The 25,928-nt window shown below is 34.1% G+C and overlaps 1 protein-coding gene across 21 annotated transcripts in view; it reads left to right on the plus strand.

The window, feature by feature from the left end:
* The window catches only part of RIMS2 (regulating synaptic membrane exocytosis 2), a 775,594-nt gene that overhangs the window by 176,283 nt on the left and 573,383 nt on the right, over positions 1 to 25,928 (plus strand). For 12 of the 21 annotated variants that reach the window (XM_031947076.1, XM_031947077.1, XM_031947080.1 and 9 more), the window contains one exon: positions 4,268 to 4,279. The exons of the other annotated variants lie outside the window; for them this stretch is intronic. In XM_031947076.1, coding sequence (XP_031802936.1) covers positions 4,268 to 4,279 — 12 coding nt within the window. The remainder of the gene's footprint in view (positions 1 to 4,267; positions 4,280 to 25,928) is intronic. 21 annotated transcript variants of the gene reach the window in all.

Raw genomic sequence — 25,928 nt, forward strand, 5'->3', positions numbered from 1 at the left:
AAACAGTAATATTATGAATGATAAATTTGCTAATACTAATGCAATATAATTATATATATAATACTAATGCATATAATTACGTTACTCTGTCCAGTTTGCCAAGCATTTTCTCATAACAATGTTTTGAAATTGATTTTGCAAATACAGTTATATTCATTTCATGAAGGAAGAAGCTGAAGCTCCAAAAAGTTAAGTGATTTGCCCATAGTTGGGTAGTCAATAAATAGCAGAACCTGTGTTCAAATCTTGGTTTTCTGATTTTATGTCCTACACTCTTTTCATTACATCATGATAGTTAATAGCATCATAGGCCTTAGAATTAGCAATTATTTAATTTAACTCTCACTGAAATGGGTCCTTGTATCTAAACACATTCTTATGCTCTGCTTCTGGCTAACTCAATCATTCATACTGCATTAAGAGAGGCATGATGTCCAAAATGAGAGAGGCAACCATCCCAGAGAGTACAGGGGAGGAATCTATGCTGTTGCTGCTGTTATAACTACTACCACCACTATTGTCACCACTGCTACTAGTATGAATACAATGATTACTCTAGTAATACTCATACTGGTGCTACTAGTATTACCATTACAACTACTACTACTACCATTACTGGTCATAGTCATTGCTATGACTTAAGAAAAGTTGTTGTATTATGTGTGTGTCTGTCCTCTTTAATTTTTATCCATCCTCCCCCCTTTTTTATCACTTTCTTTCACATGGGTGGAAAATTCCTGGGGTTCAGAATTGTGCTAGTCAGATCAATGATATCTTCCAAAGCCCTGACATCACTGCTCCCAAATTATTGAGGTTTGTCAGGAGCCAGATCCATATAGTTATCCGAACAACTCCATAGATATAAACTTGCCCCTGACTCATCCTCTAACCCAATGTTCTAAAGTATCTATAGCTTAGTATTCACTTACATGCTGAGAAAATAGAATTGACTCAGAGAGTCCACTCAGAGTCCCAAAATGTACTTTGGTTAGCCTGGGAATTTACCCCTCAACATAGCCTGAAAATCAATCTCTCCAACCAATGCAGTAATCACTGGCTCAGCATTTACACTCTCACCAACTCTATATAGCTGTTTAATTTCTCTAATTGTTCTTGCCACTTTCACATAGTCACCCAACCTGAACACTAATTCTGTGTTTTCCATATACTCAAAGTTTGCTAAATCTTTTATCACATGTACCCAAGAGATGACTTCTTAATAAGACTATTCTAACAATTGCCAGCATCAAGAATACATTTTTATGCTTTCTTGCAGTTTAGTGAGTATTACTGGCAAGCTTTTGGGAATCTTCTTCCCTTTAATAAATTAGGCTGCCATCTCTTCAAAAGCCATGAAAACTACCTGAGGGCAGAGATCATTTCGTTTCTCTCCTCAAATCACCTACATCAAGGAAAGTGCCTGGTGCATAGGAGATGCTTATCGAATGCTGGACGAAGGAATAAATGAAATTTATGATCTGAATTTTTTCCTATTTCTGGACATTAGTTTAAAAATGGTGTGTAGTTGTAACATTGCAAAATGAATAGGATTTAATAGGCAGGTAGTGTGGCATAGTGGATAGACAGCTAGCCTTGGAGCTACATCTTGCCTGATGTGTTCTGACTGAATGAACCTGGATAAGCCACTTTACTTCTCATTGCTCCAGGACCCTGATGTCAAACTCAAATATAAATGAATTCTAGGCTGCATTAGAAAAACCACATGTTAATATTATCTATATATTATTGTATTTTAATGTATTTTTATCAAACATTTCCCTATTATATTTTTATATGGTTCTGGGGACTTTGGGAATGTTGGGAACTGCATGCAGCTGGGGACAGTGATTTGGCCATCTTTGCTCTAAGCAACCCTCTAAGACTATAATTTGCTAAAAAGGTGCTGATTTACATTGGTAGAGGGAGTTTCCTCACCAACAAATTCCCTATGCCAATGAAATAATAGATCCAGTCCCTTTTCCTATTTCATAAAGTCAGTGATAATTAAGTAGTAGAAATAACAAATACTTTTTTCCACAAGTCAGAATATTATTTCATATTTCAAATAATGAAAATTGATTTCCAAAAGTAGTATAGGGAGGTATTTCTTTTTAAAGAGTTTTTTATGTCTTTTTTTTACATCATCATAATTTTCCCTAGGATTGCCCTCTTTTCTGTCAAGCGAACCACCCCATATAATACATAGTATTTCTTAAAGACAAAAAAAATCCCTCAAAATAACGAGTCAGCATAAAAGCATAACTGATCAAAGAAAAAGTCCCATAACATGTATAATGGATAAAACTTGTGGACCTTCCATCTCCATGAAAAGGTAGAAGTTTGGGAGTGTCTTATCATATCTCTTCATTTGACTTGTATTTAATTTTTATAATTTATATTGCTTTTTATTTTTAGGAGTATAGATTTTTCCATTTACATCATTATTATATATGTTGCTTTTTGACTCTGCTTACTTAACTATGAATCAGTTCTTGTAGATCTTTCCATGTTTCTCTGTATCCACCACACTAGTAATTTCTTAAAGTAGTACTTTAAATATTTTGCTATATAGGAGGACCTTCTTATCAATGACTTCCTTAGGCCCAGGAAAGGAGCCTCTGGTTCAAAGGTTATGAAAATTTTAGTCATTTTATTTATATTATCCCAAATTGCTTTCCAAAAAAATTCCAATTTGATAGTTCCATCATAAATATATTAATACTCCTATCATTCCACAATGCCTCCAACATTGATTATGACCATTTTAAAAATCATCTTTTCCAAAGGAGATGCTTCTTATTGTCATTTTACATATAGTTAGTTCTCTGTCTCTGCCTCTCTTTCTGTAAGCATGCATGTATGTGTATATGCATGCATGCATTATATACTTGTATTTTTCTATCTATCATCTATCTATTAAAAAGAGAAAAAGAAATGTGATATGGTTATAAAACAGGAAGAGATATGTTTGGAATGTGGTCATCACTTCATCTACCTAACCCTGGAAAGACTCCTGACCAAAGTGTGAAATAAACATTCATATATATTTAAAACATAAAAGCATGAAATAAGCATTATTGATGGCCAAAAGTCATTATTGTCCTTTTTTAATATTAAAATTTAAAGAAGAAATGCAGTATAATGACTTGGATGGGAAGCTGCTGTCAAAGCCAGGGGAAATGGGTTCATATCTCACCTCTGACACATATCGATCATATGATCCTGTGTAAATGATTTAATTTAGTGTTTTAGACCTCTGGTGTCAAATTCAAATATTAATGGTGACACAAATCTATAAATAAGTATCCCTTCAGGCCACATATTGACTTAAAGATGTAATGTTATTTGTGTTTTATTATATTATTTATTTTGTTAAATATTTCCCAATTACATTTTAATATGGTTCCTAGTGGTACTCAGTTTGCTGTAAATGTTGCCTATATTGGCTGTAGGTTTGACACTTAAGGGAGTTCAGCATGTTCTTTGAAACTAATAGTCAAAGCTGCAATCTATCAGGGTTCTGATTTATAGTCAGAGAGCTGCAATACTGACTATAACTCTCAGAGAATATGTTGACCTGAACAGTAAAGAAGTTTCCTCATCCAGGAATTATCTGTACCAGTTAATTCTCATCCTTACTTTAAAAAACTGGAGCATATTATTCTGGAAAAATGTAGCATTTCATTATTGGAATTTTATTGTCAGTGTTTTTCTCAATATGAAAAACTTCTTTTAGTTACTATGACAAAGCCTCCCTAGTATAATGTAGGTAAAATGAGTTTTAATAATAATATAAAGATTTTAAATGAAAACAGAATTTTTATTAGTAGGATGAGATTCCATAATACTCGGGTGAAAAGTCAAGAATGATATGTATTTATTGACCCTTTATACAAGATCTTTCTCATAATTTTGTCAGTTTTTCTTTTAAAGATTGATTACTCAGGAATTCAATTGTTCATGTAGAAATCTTTTTTCTGATTTCATTGGTGTATTAATTTGCTTTTGTGGAAATAGTTCTATTTGAATGGATCTTATTACTTATTGTAAAACTCAGCTTGCTCTTTAAAAGTTAAATAAAATTGTTATATTATTCTTTTTTTTTTTTTACAGTTTTTTACAGTTGAACCAAATGATGTTACTTTAACCTTTTATAAAATTTATTATTTATTAATAATCTTATTTGCTTTCAGAATTGTAGTAATTTTTTCTTTATCTTTTTCTTTCTCTGTCCTTTCTTTCTTGCTTTCATGGACCTTCCCACCAGGAGGACAAAGTGGTTAGAGCCTTTTTCTGTCTTATTTATTGATAGTATTGTTGTTGACATCACAATTAGAATTGATAATTATTTTTATATTTTGTTATTTTGAAGAGATAATGCATGACAATTGCTTTTAATTGAAAAATAATTTGATGTGCAATTACATATCTGAAAGAAAAGCATTTTAAGTTCTTTTTATATATAATTAAAGTGGAAAATCATTGATTATAATTTATTTTACTTCTAAAGGGAGCAAACCTCTTTAGAATTCTATTTAAGATGATTTTATTGAATCTTCCATGAAACAAAATTTCAGTGTCACTAGTGACTTTCTAAACTCAACATTTTCTTCAGTTAAAATTTGGTGGGGTGAGAGCATAGGTAAATCAATTTTGGAATCTAACCTTAGTTCTAGTAGAGTAGCTTCCTTCACACCAGTATCCAGAAGGGATTCTTGTGAACAATGTATTATGAAGTTGATTAAAAGTAGGATATTATTAATATTTCCTTAATTATAAAATTGAAATGTTGATATTATAGTCCCCTCACTTAATAAAGTATAAACATTATAATAATTTAAATAGTCTGGGCTATGAGTTTGGGACAGAGAATTGACCTCTGGTACCCCCATTAAACTATTCTGAGGAGTCAAATTCATACTTATGCTAGCTGTGAAGTGCTTCAGGACCAATTTTCAATGCTCTAATATCAAATGTAATTTTTCAGTGTATTGAGGATTTTGGGTTAAGAAATCTCTAAAATCTGAGGAGAGTCCACAAATAAGAAACAGATTCCTTTGAATAGCTTGGGGGATGTGTGTGACATTGGGGGCAGTCACCAAACTTGGGCATTACTTTCTCAGCCATAAAACGAGGAGATTGATTTGAAGTCCATTCTCGTTCCAGATCCACTAATCTGCCAGATTAAAGGCTTTGAAATTATTTGCTAGAAGAAATGACATGTTATTTCTCTAAGACCTTATGTTCACCAGGGATAAGCTTGGGTCTGAGGTAAAGTTCAGGAGAGTGGGTCCTAACAATGAAGTGACTAGATGGGAAAAGTATTTGTGTTTGAAGCTACTGGTTTAATGAATGACCATTCTACTTTATATCTATCATCAGGGCTCAGGGCAGGGCCTACGTGAGTTGAGGCATTGGAAAGATTTCATGATTTCTGGAGCTACCTTGAATTTTGGTGTTACAGAGTGTGGTGTCCTTCCATGAATAGATACATAATAATTGAATATTTTTCCATTGTAATAATGAAACATTTTGAGATCTTTTCAAAAAATGAAGTGCTTATTAATATATTTGTCACCGAAATGATTTGGCATTTCATAATACAACAACTAACAACTGTATTTGGAGTCAAGTATTAACAAATAACTATGATGATTTACTCTGGTTTTGAAATGCTTATGAAACATTTCAAATGAATGTCAATATGTCTCTTATTACTCATTAGAGTACTCTCTGAGCAGTAGGTGGTTAATAAATGCTATTGCTGATTAAGATGAGATAGCTAGATAGCAATTATAATATGCAAACATATAGTTAATTTAGTGCCTAATTATAAAACATAATTTTATATAAATGTATATATATATATACACACACACCAAGTTTGAGATTTTAAATGTTATCAAAGCAGAAAACAAGTTCATTTTGATAATTTATTTAGAATATTTGATGATTTTGCAATCATTGTAAGTTTCTGTAAGTATATCCCCCCAAATCATCCTTTATTTTAATTTCTTATGTGTAGTTTCTGTATTATTTTAATAGATAACTCTAACACCAATTTATTAGAGGAAATTAAATAGATGAGCATATTAAAGTCTTATATTTATGTCTATTCAGACTCTAATATACCCAGTTATAGATGTTTGAGTATTATGTTTGGAAGAGACTGTTGTTTCTATAATAAAAGCTTTGTTATATTTATAATATTAGAATTATTTCAAGTAGCAGAAATTACTATGATGAATAACACAGCTTGGCCTTTTGAACCTTAAATAAAATGGATGCATGATTCTTCCTATATCAATTTTTTCAGTTTTATTTCATAGTCAAATGAATGTTGTTAATATTAGAAGTTGCTTGTTTCCAAATGTTATGAATTAATGGTGATCAACTTTGGATCAAAATTGATAGAAAAGGGATTAATATATTGTTGACTTAATAAATTCAGTTTAATTTAACAAGTATTTATTAATCACCTATGGGATCCCATCCTAAAAGGAGAATATAAAGATGAGGCAAAATACAATCAATGTCCTTAATGACCTATATATAGATGTATATATACACATGCATATATATACACAATATGCACACACATACACACATAAATAATTCAAGGAAGAATGTGGCAAGTGCAAAAACCTATGAGCTCTTTGAAGAGGAAAAGTCCATTTTCAATAAGAGAGGTTAGGGTGAGTTTTATGGGAGGGAAAAAAGTAAATTAACTTTAAAGGAAAGAATTTCCAAAAATGATATAGAAGTGGTCATTTCAGATATAGGGGGCTACTTTGAATAAAGAGAGGGTAGAACCAGCATGAGTGATGCTGAAATTACAATTTGGCTGAAATTCAGATTATGTGAAAGAAATCCTGGAAAGGTAAGTGGGAATCAAACTTGGGACTGGCTTTGAGTAATAGTATTGAGAGCTTTTACTTTGTTTACTAGGAAATGGGGAGCCACTGAAATATTCTGATTAGTGATATGAACATACTGCTATGTTAGTAGGATAATGTAAACATTGGATATCTCTTGAGATACCTCTTATAGCACTTTAAAGTTTCCAAAACTCTTTCCATATATCATCTTACTTGATTCTTTTCCATAGCTCTGTGAAGTAGATGCTAGGATTTATCAAAGATATCTGTGATTTAATTGCTTTAGAAATGCTATTCAACATGCAAATTGCAACCTACTTGTTTACTCATAAATTTTTGTGCATGCCTTCCCATAAATTTGCCAAAGGGAATCCATCCAACATATTTATATTGTCCCCATTTTCACACAAAAACTGAAGCTCAGTTGAACCAACAGTTTGAATGAAGTTAAATGATTTGATCAAGATAATAGAGATATTAAGCATCAGAAGTGGTATTGGAACCCAGGTTATTTTTAGTTCTTAGTACTATTCCCTAACCATTCTATTGCTTTTCCATTGCAGGTATGTATGAGAGAGGGAAAAGTTCAGAGGCAGGAGTAGCAGGATCATGGAATTCCAAAGCTAGATGGAAAAACAGAAGTCTAGTTGAGATATTACTGGCAGAATGAATTCTATCTAAAGCATCTCTAATATCAAACATCCTCATCTTGAAAAACTCCAATGATTGGAAAGTTATCATCTTCCAAAGTAGCCTATCTTGCAATAAAATGACTCAAATTGTTAATGTCACTGAGTTAAAGATTTGCCTGTATAATTTCCACTGGTTTTAATTCTCCCTCTTGATATTCAGTTGATCTTATCATATGTCCTGCCTTTACAAATTTAAAACCTGGAATTTCCATCATTCATAAGGATTTACTGAAGGACTCCTGGGGCCATCTTATTCACTCTTATAGTACTCTTCTTGAGAAAAATATAGACTGCCTCACTTTTATATTTGTACTCCCAGCACTTTACACAGTGTTTATCATTTAATAATCATTTAATAAGTATTTTCCTATTCATTTGTTCATTCATTCATTTATATAATCCTTCTTCCCTATGATAACATTTAAAACATTTGATAATATCTGTAATGTAATGTAATTTTTTTTCTTCTTTGGGTTGTATATTCTCAGACTTAGTTGTTGATTTGATGTGATTTTGAGTCCTCTCAATTCTGGTTACTTTCTGAGGTCTCTAGCCAGTGTTCTTCCTAAAATGTCGACCTCAGAACATCCTAAAATGTGATGCTTTTCTGCTTTGTAGATAATCATTCTAATTTCTTTCCAATTTTTTAAAAAAAGTCTTTCCTTGACCTTTCTATATGTTGAAATCACTATTTCATTCTATCCCTTTCCTCCATTTTATTGCTAAATTTTTTGAAAAGGCAAAAGCCTATTTCCAATGCCTTTGGTCTCTAATCTCTTATAATTGCTTATTCATTAACAACATTCTGATAAAACTGTTCTCTCAGTGGTCACCAATGAATACCCAGTTTTCTAATTTAAGTAGTACTTTTTGTAGTCATCATTCTCCCTAACCTCTTGTCAGCTTTTGACAATTTAATACTTGTTACTGAGGGCTATTGTCTTTTCCTTTCCATCCAGAAATGCCATGATCTTCTCTCCTGCTTCTATTACATTTTTAGTCTTATTGTTGGCTTCTATGGTTTCTCATCTTTCAGCTGAGCTCTTGATACAGAAGCTTCTTATGTAAATGTTATTGGTTTTTCTTTGTTCACTCTCTTACCCATTCTCTTTTCTAGATTTAACCATCATTTCTACTCAGATTACTTATAAAACCAAATTTCCAGTCCTGATCTCTCTTCTTAGATCCACAGATGAACCTGCTTAAAGAAACTCTCTCTTTATATGGATCACCTTATGTTCCATATTATGACTGTTAGGTTTATCTTTGACCAAGGAGAGAGCTTTGAAACATGCTTTATTCTAGTAATGGATAAGACTGAAAGGATAACAAGTCAATGGAGACTGGTTAAAAAGAGGCCAAAGAAGCTGAATTAGAACCATGAAATTATACTGTCATGTAAGTCAAAGGAACAAAAATATTAAGAAAGACTAGCTGACCAGTGAGGTCAAATGCTGCAGAAACATCAAGACAAAGAGCTGACAAAAGGTCATTGGTCATTAGTGACCTTGGAGAAAGAAGTTTCATTAGAGTAATTGAGAAAGAAACTAGATCGCAAGTAGTTAAACAATATGTGGGTGAAGAAGTAGAGGTGAATATAGTCTTCATCATATAAAAACGTGTCAGTAAAAAGAAGGAAGAATAAAATGATACTTTCAAACAGCAGTTGAATTGAAAGTGTTTTTCAAAATAGTAAAACCCAATTATTTGATACAATGGAATGAGAAGTTGAATGAGAAATAAAAGGCCTCAGTCCAAACTGGATTCTACCATTATCTCAGTAGGATGACTGTTGATAAATCACTTTATTCTTGGCCTTTGGTTTTGCAATCTTATGCAGGGCTTAAATTAGATGATTTTAAAGTTCATTCCACTTCTAACATACTAATAGTACATTGGGGAGTGAAGGTAAGCCAGTTAGTAGATTAATAAAAGAGAGAAAAAGATTGTTGTAGTAAGGTTAAATTGAAGACAGGATGTTTCTCAGGCATACAGCAAGTCTAGACCATATAAATCACCATAAAGTCCATTGTATAGTTTGTACCCATTATGATCGTGGAGGTTTCAGTTGTGTAATCCTTTCTAGAATAGAACATAATCTGACTACTCTCTACTAATACAAAGGAAATGAAGGCATAATGACAGCATAGTTTCAATGACAAAATAATTTTCATTTCACTGCACAGGGGAAATATTCACTATGTTTAAATGGAGGTAGTTTTGGAAAGACTCTTTAAGTGACTCTTGCATTGCTTGGTGATAATATTTGGGAGCTTTCTTCATCTTAACACAGTTAATATAAGTCCCCTTGGACACTAGGCTGTCCTAAGCAATGGTATTTAGGTATTCATCAATGAAACTTTCTCTTATTACTGACATGTCTTATTTACCACCATGTTCAAAAATACTTTTGATGGCAATTGATATGTGTATGTGTTGGTGCGTATGTGTGTGTGGGGTGTCTGTGGTTGAAAATATTCGTGGATGATTAGCAATATTTCTCCCATTTGAGAAATATAAACACTGTTAAAGCACAGCTGCAGCTGTGATATTTAGAGCCTTGCTATGCTTGTGACTTCCTTTTTTACTTCAGCTACCTGATTTCTTTTTCTAAAAAAAAGTCACCCCATTTCTAATTAAAGTGCCAAAGTTTTTTTTTTTCTACAGCTGTCTGTAGTTATCTTACATCTTCTGAAATTGTGATTTGACCTATCTTTAGGTCTAGAGGGGAATACACAGGATAACTACAGAAGAGTATATACAGGGTGGTAAGGGGTACTAATATTGGTTGAAGGGCCTGGGGAAGATTAAGTAAGCACAGATATTCAAGTATTTGAAGGATTATTATATGGAAAAAGAATTCAATTTGTCTGCTCAGCCAAAAGGGGCAAAAGTAGGAGCAATATATGGGATATGAAAGATGTAGAAAATAAAAAAGCTCACTCTGTTTCCTTTATTATTGTTGGTTTAAATGCATTTGATTAGATAGAGCAAAATGACAGTGTAAGGCTCTCTGTCAATCAGCTGTCTCTTGCCCCCATCAGACACACTTTTGAAAAATATTTCCTTGAAATAGACAAAAGAAACTTAATGTTTAAAGATCCTCAAATCTTTAAGATCAATGCAGCATAACATAGGGAGGTATATGCCTACCAAAGCGATTGTCATAGAAGATGTAGCACAGAGATTAAGTCAAAAACAGGAATTCTCATGCAGGTAGATCCTTTAGATAGATGCATTTTTGAGGGGAGACATTGTGCTAGTTGTATCAAGCCCAAGAATGTTGCAGAGTATCCTAGAAGAGAACCATAATCTCTAAAGATTTTGGTTTACTTATCCATACGGGAATAAATAAACGGATAAAGAATGTACAATAGAAATAGCTTTATTAAGACTCTTTAAGTGAGTCATGCATTATTTGTTGCTAATGTCTAGTTTAGAATATTTAATTAGAAGCCTCAACAATAGTCAGTATACACATACACGTATGCATTATATATACACCTATATAACTACATATAATCTATGTAATGGAAATACATATGTAAAATTATATATAATGATAAAGGTGTATCTAGCTATACAGAAAAATGTATTCATAGATGAATGCTTTAAGTTGATGCTTTTATATGAACATCTCTATCTCTGTCCACATGCATATATACACATATATATGCCCTTGTCTATCTTGGACAATAAATTGGGTCCTGAACTGAACTAAAGAAGAAGCATAGATTGTAAAACCTTTGGGAAATTACAAAATTCTTTTAATGACTCCAAACCTTGTTGAAACAAAGGCCCACATTTTTCATGTTAACATTTTGCTGCTATTCATCATTTTGTGGCTATAATGGAGCAGTAGTCTCCAAAGAAAACAAATATAATTGAAGTCAAAGGAGAGTTGTATGGGTAGAATAATAAGGGTACATTAGAAATGGGAAATTACAAGAGAGATTTGGAATAAACATATTAATAAATAAACATATATCTCCTTGCCCTCAAAAATTAGCTTGTCATGTGATAAGAATGAGGAATAGCAAATGGATCAAACATATACTCTACTTTTATCCACACAATGCCAAAAGAATGTAAAGACGTCTTTTACTATGTTGAGCGGGCCATTTAGACTACATAGATTAGGCAAGAATGAATGGATAATGTTCTAAAACTTGGGAGCACAAGCTTACTAGAAACATTAGATACTATTATCCAGAAGTAAAATAGATGATGGTAGAGCCATTCTCTCCCAAACTCAATATCTTCATAACAATATAAAGACAACATCTATTTGTCTGAGGGCATTGTAGAAAAGATATTAAATGAGGTATAGATGGAACTAGATGACTTTCAGTCTTTTTCAACTCTGAGATGATGTTTTTTATTCTCAAAGAAATAAGGAGCCAACAAAGTTCCTTGAGTAGGAGAGTGACATAGTCTCATATTTTAAGAATATCAATATATCAACTATGTAGAAGATAGCATAGAGAAGTATTAAAGACAGACTATTTAGGAAAGCATGTTATAGTCCATATGAGCAGAGGTGAAGGCTTGAACTATGGTAGTAATTGAATAAATATATAGAGAAGAATAGATTTTAAAAATGTCGAGAAGGAACAATTGATGCAATTTGGCAACCGATTCATTAAATTACGTGGGGGTAAAAGAGAGCAAAATGAGGTTTGACAAGGGCTAATGTACTGTTCAGCTTAGAGGGATGGCACATCTGGAGGGTGTTGTGAGAATGAAGACCAAGTTTATAAAGGGTGATATATAGAGAAAGATAAAAGGACAAGAAATTATGGTCATATAGAAATCAAGAGTTTTGGAATGGTTCACCTTTGAAAATCATTTAACCTCTCTGAGTCTTTGGTTGTTCATTTCTTAAATGAAATTTGAAGTCTTTTTTCCTCTAAATTTATGAATCTGTGAGATCAAAATTATGACCAATCTTTTGTGTATGACTGAGGTAGAGTGAAGATATAGATCATAGGGGTTGAAAAGGCTGATAAAATGGAAGGTCATCATGTTAAAGGAATATCATAATCTATATTGAAGTCTCCTAGTATAAGCACAGGAGTTGGGCTAGAAAATAATACTATGAACCATCCACTGAAGTCTTTGGAGAAGAGGGAGAATGATAGAGAGGCCAGTGAATGGTTGTTAACATGATATGGAAGGAGCAAACCTAGGAGGAGAGTTTACTGAAAGATAGCCTCCTTTTCTAGCCCAGTGCTAGAGCACTTGATATTGGAGAGTGTCCTGAGATAGACTTTTTTTGGGAGTATTTGGATTTTTGTGGTAGGCATTAGGTAGATGGCAAATAGAGAGTAGTAACAGGGAAAAAGAGGTAATATCTGTGAACCTAAAGACTCCAAATCACAAGGATTTAGAGAAGAAGAGGAAGAAGAAGAGGAATCTGCTAAACTTATAAATAACTTGTTACCTTCTGAGTAGTGATCAGCCTAGGTCTATCCTATCATCTGCATAAATGTGATGATTGAATCCATAGGAGTTAATGAGATCATTAAAAGAGAATATAGAAAGAGAAGAAGGAAGGGGAAAGTGGGAAATAGGCATTTATTTTTTTTTCTCACTATGTGCCAGACACTGAGTTAAGAATTTTTTACATGTGTTATCTCATTTGATCCTCATAAAAATCCTATGAAGTAGGTATTATTATTATTATCATCCCCATTTTGCAGTGGAGGAAACTGAGGCAAACAGAGATTAAGTGACTTGCCCCAGTCACACAGCTAGTAAGTATTTGAGACCAGATTTGAGTTCAGGTATTCCTGACTGTAGACCTGGTATTCCAGCTTCCACCACTAGCTGCTTCAGACCAGATGGGAGTTAAGGATAAAGTTCTAAGATATGTCTATGCCCAGGACATAGATAGAATATAGTTGATGTTCCAGCAAAGGAACTCAGTCTATGAGATAAGAAGAGAATCATGAAAGAACACCATCATTAATTTTATTAATTTATTAAAACAAGCAATTTAATTTTATGAATTAATTAGCTCTTAGACCTTTTAATCATTCTCAAGTCATCTATTTTAATGTTTTCTGTAGCGTGCCTCAAAAATTCTTTCCTTGCATTTAAAATTTTTTGAATCTAACAAATACCAAGTAAAATGAGTATTCCTGTTTACAAACTCTAAGAGAAAAATAGTACATAAAACCTAGAGTCTCTATTACATGCAGCTTATTTTCCCTTTTAATTATATAAGTTTGTCATGTAATTTTCAAAGCTGTCTAGCTTGTCTTTGTTTCCTTCTGTATTTCCATATGTTTTCTTCTGTACATTGAAAAATGTTTCAATACCCTAATTTATTTCTTTTTTGGCAACCTTTTGGGTAGTTTTCTTTTGATTTCCAGCCTTTATAAGGCTTCCCCCTCCCCATAGGAAAAAAAAGAAAAAGAAAAAAAACAAAACAAAGATCTTGATAACAAGCATATAAAATCAAATATTACAGATTCCCAGACTGACCCTGTCTGAAAATCCATACCACCTTTTACTTCTTTGATTTCATTATCTCTCTGAGATAGAAATGAGTAACATACTTTCTCAATGGTTCTATAGAATTGTGGTTGTTTATTGCATTGAAGATATTTCTTAAATCTTTCTAAGTTAATTTTTGTTGCATTGTTATTGTTACTGTATAAATTATTCTTTTGATTCTGCTTACTTCATTCTTCAAAGTGTAATTGAACTATATTTTTTATTTACATTTTCCGTGTGCTACAACTAAGACTTCAGAGGGGCTACGGTAAAGATTTGCTTCCTAAGCTTTATGTTTTTGCTATTATTATTACTGAATCCTTTTTTTTTGTTGTTGTTAAATAATGACTTGTTTTTTACAAATACATGCAAATTTATTTTTCAACATTCACCTTTGAAATTTTTTTCTCCCTCCTCACAGACAATAAGCAATCCAACAGAAGTTAAATACACATAATTCTTCTAAACATATTTCCATATTCATCATGATGCTTGAGAAAAATCAAATGAAAAGGGAAAATAATATGAGAAAGAAAACAAAAACAAGCAAACAATAATAACAAAAAAGATGAAAAATACTATACTTTGATCCACATTCAGTCTCCACAGTTCTCTTCTTGGATGTGGATGGCACTTTTCATCACAAGTCTATTAGAATTGCCTTGAATCACCACATTTCTGAAAAGAGCCAAGTCCATTATAGTTGATTATTATGTAATCTTGTGGTAAAGCTATAATTCTTAATATTTGTTGTAGTTGTTCCTTGATTTCATCCTCTCTTTATCTAGGAGTGGGTAACATGTTTCCTCAGTGATTCTTTAGAGTTGTGGTTGATCAGTATCATTGAAGATATTTCTTAACTCTTTCTAAATTGTTATTTTTTTTTGTTGCTTTGTTGTTATTGCTGTATAAATTATTCTCTTGACACTGTTTACTTCATTCTTCAAAGTGTATTTGAGTCATGTTCCTTACATATTTTTCATCGATTTCAACTAAGAATTCAGAGGAGCTGAATTTAGCTTTCTGTTTTTTCTGCTATTATTAAGTTAGAGCTAGAATTCTTTCTTTGGGGTTTAATAATAGCTTCCTATAGTCTCAAATACATGCAAAGATATTTTTTAATATTCACCCTTGATTCCTATGGTAGGAAGTTTTTGGGCTCATTCTTAGTAAAATATTTTAAGCAAATAAGATAAAATGGATGTGATTATAAAGGAAATACATAATACTAAATGATCAATCAATCAATAAACATTTATTAACTGCCTACTATGTGCCAGACATTGTGCTAAGCCCTAGAGATATAAAAAGAAGTGAAAAAACAGTCCCAGCCCTTTAGGAGCTTAGCCAAGCAAGGGAGAGAACATGTAAACTATATAAAGATCAAGTTATAAAGAGAAAATAGGAGGTAATTAACAAGGAGAAGTCACTGGAATTAAGAGTTCTTCAGACAGGCTTTCTATAAAAGGTGGGAATTTAGTAGGGAGTTAATGGAAATGAAGGAGCTCAGTTGCTGGAGTGGAGAAGGCACAGTGTCCCAGGCAAAAGGGACAACCAGAGAAAATATCTGAAGGTGAGAAATGGAGAGTCTTGTTTGTGCAATAACCACAAGGTTGGTATCATTGGATCAAAGGTTACATGTTGGGTATTAAAATAGAAGACTGACAAGGTTGGAGAGGAATAGATTACAATGAGCTATGAATGCCAAATAGAGCAGTTTTTCAAATGGAGGTATGTGCATGTGTGACATGATTGACTTGTACTTTAAGAAAATCACTTTAATAACTAAATTGAGGATGGTTTGGGATGCAGAGAGACTTGACTCCAACAAACTCACCAATAGGCTATTGCAATAATTTAGGACTTAGGTGAAGAGGGTCTGCATTAGAATTGTGGCAAGATCAGAAGAAAGAAGGGAGACAAATTGGAGAGAGTTGCAAAGATGAAACCAAAAAGTCTTGGCAATAGATTAGATCTGGGGGATGAGAGAATGAGTTTGTGAACTTGAAGGAGAAAGAGTAGTGTTGCTCTCTACAATAATATGGAAGTTAGGAGAGGGAGAAAGACAGTGAGTTCTGTTTTGGACATACTGAGTTTAAGCTATCTATTGGACATTCAGTTGGAGATATCTCAAAGACAGCTGGAAATGTGAGATCAGCACAGCGGCTGTAGCAAGTTTTAAGAATCATCAACATAGAGATGTAGAGGCTGATGAGATTACTAAATGAAGTACTATAGAATGAAAAGAGTACCTAGCCTAGAATCCTGAGACCATTAGGGCACACGTTAATGTTAAGAGAGTGCGATCCAGATAAGGATCTAACAATGGAGACAGAGGAGTATTCAGATAGGAAGAACAAGGACCAGGAGAGAATGGCATCTCAAAAACCTAGAGAGAAGGGAGTGTCAAAGAAAAGAGAGTTATCAACAGTGTCAGAGACAAGAGAGAGGTTGAGAATAAAAATTGAAAAAAAGTCCATTGATATGGCAACTAGGAGATTATTAGTAAACTTTGGAGAGAAAAGTTTAAGTGAATGATAAGGTCAGAAGCCATATTGTAAAAGAGTTACGAAAAGAGTGAGAGGAAAGTTGAGGCTTTTATTGTACATAGTCTTTTTTGAGGAGTCTAGCTGTAAAAGGAAGCAGAGATATAGAATGATAGGGATGGGGAGGGATCAAGTGAGGGGATTTTCAGAATAGGGGAGATATGATCATGTTTTTAGTTAGTAGGAAAGAAGGAGAGTGAAAAATGTAGTAGATAATATGAAAGAAGGACAGTGAAAAGATGGAAAGTACAGAGGGTGAAATCTGTTAGAGAAAATGAGATGAAATAGGATCACTTGAACATGTAGCAAGTTTAGCCTTGTAAAAGAGTAATGCCATTTCATTATGTGATATAGGGGTGAATGAGGAGAATATAATGGAAACATTTTGAATTTGGATGAGAAAGAGAGGGAAAGGAAACTCACAGCAAATGGTCTAACTTTTTTCTGTATATAATCCAGATTCTCAGCTAAGAGAATAGAGGTATAAAGAACTATTCAAAAAGAGATGAAAAAATTTGGAAAAATTATTGTGGTGAAGTTGACAGTGAATTGATAAAGTAGATGTGGTAGTACTGTCTAGCAGTAGTGATGTCCCACTTGAGTTTTTATAACATAGATTTCTGAGATTTTCTACATCTTTGTTTAGTTGTAGGGGTGAAGTCAGCTAATGGTGGGAGTGATCCAAAGCTGGGATTTAACTAGGAATGATCAATGATATGATAGGGGGCTAGGGATTCAAGAGAGAATGACAGTATGAAGTTTGACCAAGGAGTAAAGATGAGGAAAAACAGAGAAAGTCATTTATGCTGGGGGAAAGAATTGTGGGATGAAGTGACTGGAGGTCATGATGTGGACACAGAGGGAATGTTTGTTGAGGGAAAGCAGAAGGAGAGGTAAAAATAAAACCCAATAAATAATGCTTGCATAAGGAATTTCAGGATTTTTGAACATAAAGGTCGGACATTTGTGTATGACCATTTTTATGACTATGATAGGAAGAATAAGTCATGCTAAGTGAATAGTTTTGAGTAACTGAGTGGTGAGAATGTTTGAGGAAGAGTCAGTAGGTATGTTGAAGTCCCCTAGAATGAGGGCAGGAATTGGGGAGGAGAGAAAAATTGAGCCAGGTATTGAACTCCTCAAGGAAGCAATGAGAGTGAACTGGGGGTGGTGGTGTAAACAGCAGCTATCAGGGTTTTCATTAGGTGATATATGTGAATAGCTTATATCCCAAAAGAAAAGAGATTGCTAAATGATGGGGATAGATGGAGAATCATTAATTCTCCATATGATCTAAGGCAAGTTGGTTAATCACTTGGGGCCCCAGTTTTCTTATCTTTAAAGTGAGAAGGTTGAATTCAATGACATTTTAGACCTCTTATGTTACTTTCTAGTTTTAGTCTGATGATCTGGTGATTCCTCCTCCTCTCTATTCTCAAAGATCCTATAATAATACAGGCTTTCATTAACCTCTGTCTGGACTATTGGAATAGCCTCCTAACAAGTCTTCCCATCAATCAACCATGAAGTATTGTTTGTCTCAATTATATACCAGGCACTCTTCAAGGCTATGAATATATGAAGACAAAAAATGAAAGAGTCTCTGCTCATTAGCTCCTTGTTGTCTTGGCAGGGGTGACAAAATATGTTGTTTTATTATTCAGTATTTTCATTTGTGCTGGACTGATTGTTACCCCAAATATACTGGAGTGGTTTGCTATTTCCTTCTCTAGTTCATTTTACATACGATAAAACTGAAGCAGAGTTCAGTGACTTGCCCACAGTCACACAGCTAGTAAGTTTCTAAGTCAAATTTGAAATCAGGTCTTCTTGACAGAAGACTTAGTAATCTATTCACTGCACTATCTAGCTGCCTGAGAGCATATGTATGTATTAAAAATAGATTAAAAAATAATGTTCCAGTGGAAGTGAACTAGCATCTGGGAAGAAATCAGTGAAGCTTTTTTTGTAAAATGTGTTGCTTGAGGTGAACCTTATAGGAAATTTGGAATTCTGTGATGTGACAATGAAGAGAGGGCATATTATAAGTTTTTAGGGGACAAACAGTTCAGTGATTTGGAAAGTGAAGACTCAGTACTATATATGAGGAATAGTAGGAAGCCCAATTTGTATGGGCCAGAGTGAGCTTTAAAAAGACCACTGTATAAAAGGACTAGAAAGATAGGATGGGCCTTTAATTGCCCTAGTGAAATCTCTATTCAAGCCTATAGGTAATAGGAAGTCACTGGAGTTTATTGAGTAGAAGAGTGTCATGGTCACACTAACCCTTTAGCAAAATCCATTTGGCAGCTGTTTGGAGAATTGATTGCAATGCAAAGTGATACATTTGAAAGTTATTGAACTTGTCCAGGGGTGGAGCAAAGCTGAGGGATTAAACCACGGTATTAGCTGTATAAGTAGGAGACATACACTATCACTTTCCTATGCATAAAACCATTTCCTTTTTCTTTGATCTCTTTTGAGAATAGGTCTTACAGTGATATAGCCATATGATATAGGTGGACTTGTGACCCAAAAGACTTTTAAGCACAAGTCCCCTTTTACGCTTACTAGTTGTGTAATCTGGTAAGTCATTCATTCTTCATTAGAATAAGTTTCCCAATCTGTAAAACTGAACAATACTTGTGGCACCTACTTCACAAAGCTGCTATGAGATTTAAATAATATAGATAATCTTTAATCAATCAACAAGCACTTTAAAACACCAACTACACGTGAGCACTGTGCTAAGCTTTTCATACAATAAGTTTACATTCTAGTGGAGACCACGTGAAAATAATTAGATACACATTATAAAAAGAAGAGACGTAACTTTGGAATGGAAGGCTTGAGAATCTGGAAAGAAGAGTAAAGCACTTTGTGATTATTAATTTCTCATGATGGTGGGGGAAAATATCTTGTAGCAATTCAATAATTCAGGATATTTACTTAGCATATTACCGTACTCCATTGTTTAGCTCTTAATTAATTATTGTTCCTTGTGAGTTTTATCTCCCTAATTAGTTTGAAGTTCCTTGAAGGCAGGCAGACATTATAACTGTTATAGCTCTTACATGATGTCTGGAGAATAGCATATACATTTGCTTATTAATTGGGAAAGATGGTCTGCCAGTGCAATAAATTTCAAAGGATCCTTTGAGGTAAATTGAGGAATTCCTATTAATGATCCCTCTATTTGAATGATTGGGAACTGTGAGCTATGTGTCTAAGAGATCCCTGGGACTTTGAAATTCATATTTCCATTTAGTTTGATTAAAAAAGACTATTAATACAAGACTTTTCAGAAAGTTTGAATAATGTGATGACAGTGTTTTTAGAGGATGAGTTCTTTTATTTTTTCAACTCCTGTAAATTTTATTACTTTAAAATATAGTCAGTTGAGTAATAAGCATAATTATGAGACTTTATGAAAATATAGCAAATGATTCATTTCATTTATACCATTCAAGTAAATAAGCAGGTTTTAAACATGAATAAAGTGAGATATGCTTTATCATCAGTTTTTATCTGCTTTTGATTTTCTTGTAATCTTTCCAATATTAAATTTGAAGAAGGGTGATAGTAGTTATGGGAATATCTCTTTTGGCAAAGTGAAAGCATTCCTAAAAGATCTGGTATAAATGGAATCTCAAATCAAATCTCCTTTCCCCATGGATTTCCTTTATCAGTTGGATATGAAGGCCACAGGAAAATATTTGGTTCTAAGATATGATTTATAAAATAATACTTGATGTAGCAAATTTTTAAAAGTCATGTTTCCAGAGACAGAGATAATTCTTTTGATAAGACATTATTCATGGTTCTGAGAGTGATTTCAGTATAAATATTGTCTTGAAATGCTGACTATTATATTACAGACCAAGTTCCCTCAGGGTTAGTTGGAGTTAGAGAGAAATGCTCTATCTTTAATTTTTTCTACTGCTTTATCACTATTCTGTAAGATTTTTTTTCTAAAGAGGATTTATCTTGTGTAATATCTATTAATTATTTAAAAGCACTAGTTAGGACTGTTCAATGGATTCTTCATTTTTAATGGGAAGGGCTAGTTTATTTCTCACTCACCAGGGGGCTCACTCAGGTGCCTGAGAAAAGTGTCATTATTATAATTGATAATTTCTAGAAGGGCAATTCTCTGCACAGTAGATTTTCCTTTTGAAAAGTTTATCAGTTTATTTATAAGCTCCTGAGACAAGTTATACTGTGAGAATTTCACTTGTGGAAAGGGAAATTTGAAAATGAAGCCCATTTCCTGTCTCATAGGCATCCCTTCCATGTGTTGGGGGAATGAGGAGGTGGAATTAGATTACTGAACTGTAACATTAGGGAACTCAAAGGGACTAGACTAGCATTCTAACTAGAGTGGTGGTAAATGAAGCTTGGCAAATGAGTACATTCATTTACAGTATGCAAAAAAAAAAACTTTATCTGACAATTTTCTTTGAGAAGATTATCAGGTAATAAACTTAAAAACTGATATAAATTTCCAATTTTTCCCCACATGTAAACTATTTATTTTGGTTTCTGGAGACCATAAGGGTTACTACCTGGCCAAGAAGTAAGCAGGATCCCACTCACCTCTGCAACTGGAATTTCCATCCAGTACTCAGATTTCTGACCTTCTCCTTCTTCCCCAGGCTTCTGGACTGAATCCATTTTCCTCACCTCCTTTCTAAGCACCTGGTCTCTATGTACTTTCTCTTTTGTATTCCCTAAATATCCTGAAATCTTCAATGGAGCCATAATACTACCCTGGCCATATTAAGGGGTAGGGGAGGGCAGGATATAATACTATTTATGTTTCCCTAGGCCTCTCAATGACTAGAGCATCAGCCTAGAACACAACAGCTTCATGGTCTGGAATCTACCATTTCTTCCTTAAGTTTGCAGATCCCTAGGAATATAATAATGGGGAAGGGGGATAGTTGAGGAATGTCCCTAAACCTAGAGAGTTGAGCCTGTTAGTCACCTGCTTTTATCAACAGAACTCACATCTGCTATTCCTGAGCTTCTTTCCTAATGGTTAACATATTCCCTTTTATTTTCTTTGTTCTTACCATTCTGAATTCTCAATTGCCAAAGAACAACCTCCGCCTTTCCCTGCTCCATTTACTTCGTTCCTGGAATCAGAAAGTCCTAAGTCCAAATCCAGTCTTAGTCTCTAACTATCTGTGTCATCTGGGCAAGTTATTTAACCTCTCTGGGCCTCAGTTTCCTCATCTGTAAAATGCTTATAGTAATAATGCCAACCTTCCCAGAGTTGTTGTGTAGTTAAAATAGTATCTGTAAAGTGCTTTATATATCTTAAAGCATAATATAAATGCTAACTCTCTCTTCCTTCTTCCATTTTTTTTGACCATCACTAAAATCTGGCTTTGTCATATGATGTTGCCAATGATATAATATCATATGACAAAGCCAGATTTCAGTGATGAATACTTTTCAAGTATTGGCTGCACTTTCAGTTATACCCCCAACTTCTCCTCTTACTTCAGTTAAGGATCTCTCTTTGTACTTCATTGAAAAGAAAATGATTTCATTCAATGAGAGTTCCCTCTCTCTTTTCATCTCATATCTTTTAGCATCACCCCTCTATTTTGTTCTCCTTCATTCAGGTCTGTGATGATTATGAGGTCCTTCAGCTTGCCAAGAGGAACCCCTATATGTACTTTTGCTGTCATCTTCTTCAGCAGATTGTCCCTGCTATAATTTATCATTCCCACTCTTTTAGTCTTCATTCTCTCTGTATCTACTGGTTTAATACCTGCCAATACACCTAAATCTCCCCCATCTTGGAAGATCCTATCTTAGATGGAACCTACCATTTATATTTGCTATTGTTCTATACTCTCTTCTTCTCAGTTAAACTTGGAAAAATCATGTATACTTGGTAGAATATACATGTGTTCTCCTCTCATTCTCTTCCAAACCTATAGGAGGGAGGGCGGGCGGGAGGGAAGAAGGGAAGAAAGGAGGAAGTGGGGGTGCAGAGGCAGAGAGAGGCACAGAGGCAGAAAGAGGTGCAGAGAGAGTGTGAGAGAGTAAGAGACAGTGTTTTATATTAGGATGTAATCTAGCTTCCAGCCTTGGTTTCTAGAATAATAACTATTACAACCTAGATTTGGCTGATGCTATCTGCTAAGACTCAAAATCTGATATTGTCATTTCTGAAAGCTGCATGATAAGGTAGATTAAAACTTGGACTTGGATGTCATAAAACACTTGAGTTTGAATTTTGTCTCACACTTATTAGCTGTCTTATGGGTGTTACCCATAATAAGTCATTTAACCTTTTCTGTGCCTCAGTTTTCTCATTTCCAAAATAGGAATAGTAATAATATCTACCTCACAGGATAATTGTATGGATCAAGTAAAATAATTTAAGTAAAGTGCTTTGAAACCTTAGAATACACAAAAAATTAGTCATTATCATCATCACCATTTTTTCTGAAGTAATGTCTTAGCCAGGAGGCCAATTCATAGTGGTGTGGTAGAGAAACCTAGCTAAATAAATGAGATAGATGCTGTTATCCCCATTTTTCATTTGAGAAAACATATACATACAGAGGGTAAATGACTTACTCAGAGCCACATGACTTCTAAAGATATGAAACAGGATTTGAACTCAAGTCTTTCTGACTCTTGGCTCAATAATCTATCTATTGTGTTACCTAGTTACTGCTGTATAAATAAAAGAAAAAATAATACTAGCAGATAAGGAGTGTTGACTAAATTCAAGTTGTGATGTGTTCAAGACAGTACGGACTGGGAACTTGAATGGATCTAAGATCTCATCATTTTGGAAGTTCTTCCCAGTCTTGGAGATCACAGCCCATCCACGTATGCTCATCCTGAGAAATACTTTTCTGTAGCCTTGTCGTACACTTCACCAGTGTGGAGCTCTTCCTCAGATAGCAGTGGAGTCCCGGTTTCCTTCTTCCTATTTTCCTTTACTATTGCCATGTGATTAGTTTAACTCTGCTTCCTATCCTATAATTTCTAGATAATATATTTTACTTCTGGATTGTGAATTAAAAAGTCTTGATAAGGCTCTAAAGCAGAGATTTCAATCAATTTGTAAAGAGAGAATGTCCAAAAGTTTACAATTCAGTGGACCTAGGATGGATTTGGTGGAACTAATGGATAGGGATGATTTGATTTAGGTAACTTCTAAGGTCTTTTTTAGTGTAGACCCATGATCCTCATGACTATTTACAAACTATCACCCCAAACAGTACAAGACCAATTACCTTCTCCTGATGATACTATATTGCCATTCCTTAGTACTAAAAACAGAACTACAGTCCCAGCCCAATGAATGTTACTTTGCTTGTTTAGAAGGTCATAGAATTAAGAATCCTGAGCTAGGATTCAATCTTAGATGCAATGATCAGACAGGTCAGGTCCAGTGCTCCAACTTAAATATTTTTTTTAACTGCACCATTATGTTTGGCTATATTCCATTGTTAGAATTGCTACAATCTCTCTACCTTTGGATAACAATACTAACTATTTTTTGAGATTAGCTCTGAAGTTTTGTAGTTCTGTATTTATAATTCTATAAATGTCAATTATTGAAGCTTTTGAATCTTACCTATGACAATGCAAAATGAATTTTCATGGATGAAAAACTATGAAAAATGACTTTATGGTTCTACACATCCTTCATGTAAAATATGGATTGAATTTCTTATTTAAGTCACTTGATAATCCTTGGATTCATTTTACAGCTCTGATGGCTGTGTTGTATGGTATTTAAACTCAAATTCTCTAGAGCTGTGAGTCACGTCCAGTCTATTATTTGTCCTCAAGACTTACATTTTCCACAAACATCACATCAGGCTGCTGGTTTAGTTTTACCAATGTCACTCAGAGTCATGCTTAACATCCAATAGGCGAATGAACTCACCAACAGGGAAGTCCTCGAAAACAGCCAATTTCCGAGTATTGAAGCTGTGTTCTCTCTTAGATTAGTCATGTGCGGAAGATGGATGACGATAGATGAATCTGGCAGCTGCTGTTTAACAAGCTGATCTAGCAAGAAATTGAGGTCTGGCAGGGAAGAGGATGTATTCTTTTAGTTCTGAACCCTTGTTTCTTCACTGGTAGCTGTTTTCTGTTTGAGCCTCAGTTTCAGTGATAGAATCTAGAAAATCTTCCAGTAGCTTTTAAGATTTGGTTCTATCTCAGGCCCTGACAGTTTTGCTTATAGGTCAAACTGTATCTTTTAAAATGGAAGAGAACCTTAGAGGCAATCTAGTGCAACTCCATTGTTTTGTTGATTGGAAACCAAGGCTAAGGAAGTTTAAATGTCAGCCCAGCTTTTCTGACTCCTGATCTGGTATTCTATTTTAATTAATAAAATGTTGGCTTTGGTCTGCAACCAGCCTAAAGCTAGGTCATTTTCTAGGGAGGATCAGAGTAGCACTGAAGATACCAAGCGTCATGTAGAGAGTACTGACTTGTGATTTTCAGCTTCTGAGATGAGCAGACTTCTCTAGATCTCTGTGAACTGAATGAACTCCCTGGCCTATTTTCAGCTAATTCTATTTCCATTCCTCCTCCTTCCTCTCCAGGCTGGATGGAGCTGAATTGGTCTCTGAGGATGGGAGAAAAGAGAATGGAATCACCTGACAGGCTCTTCCCCAAACAGAGTGTATGAAAGAAACAATACAAGGTTTTAAAGCCAAGAAGTGAGGTAGATACTAACTCTGGGGAATGACGACAGCAGCAGCAAGATTAAATTGGAATGGAACAGTTGAATGTTCCACAGGGATTGGTTGGAAGGCAAGTTTTATTTTAATGGAGTGTCTAGAAATCCCATAAAGAACCCTGAAGTATTATGATGAGTTGTGATGGAGAGGTAGTATGACATAGAGGTTAGCGTCTAGACTTGAAGGCAGAAAGACCTAGTTTCTGAATCTGTCTCTGACCCTTACTAGCTAAATGACACTGGGCAATTAATTAATATCTTGGAGCCTTAGTTTCTTCATCTGTAAATTAGGTATAATTACACTGAGATTAAATGATCTCAAATGGTCAAATGACTTAAATGAGATGATGGATATAAAGTACTTTGCAAATTTCAAAAGACTATCAATATAATGACATCATTTAGAGCTGTAATTCTAGTTACTGAGCTGGAAGGAATTTCAGAGGTCATTGGGTCTAATCTTATTTTACAGATGAGAAAATTGAGGATTCAAGAGTGTAAGTAACTCATCATCCATTTCAGCTTATAAATGTTTGGGTAAAGATTTGTATTTAGAATTTCCTGACATCACATTTAGCAT

This window comes from Sarcophilus harrisii, chromosome 1 (genome assembly GCF_902635505.1).
Source record: "Sarcophilus harrisii chromosome 1, mSarHar1.11, whole genome shotgun sequence".
Taxonomy (NCBI): Eukaryota; Metazoa; Chordata; class Mammalia; order Dasyuromorphia; family Dasyuridae; genus Sarcophilus; species Sarcophilus harrisii.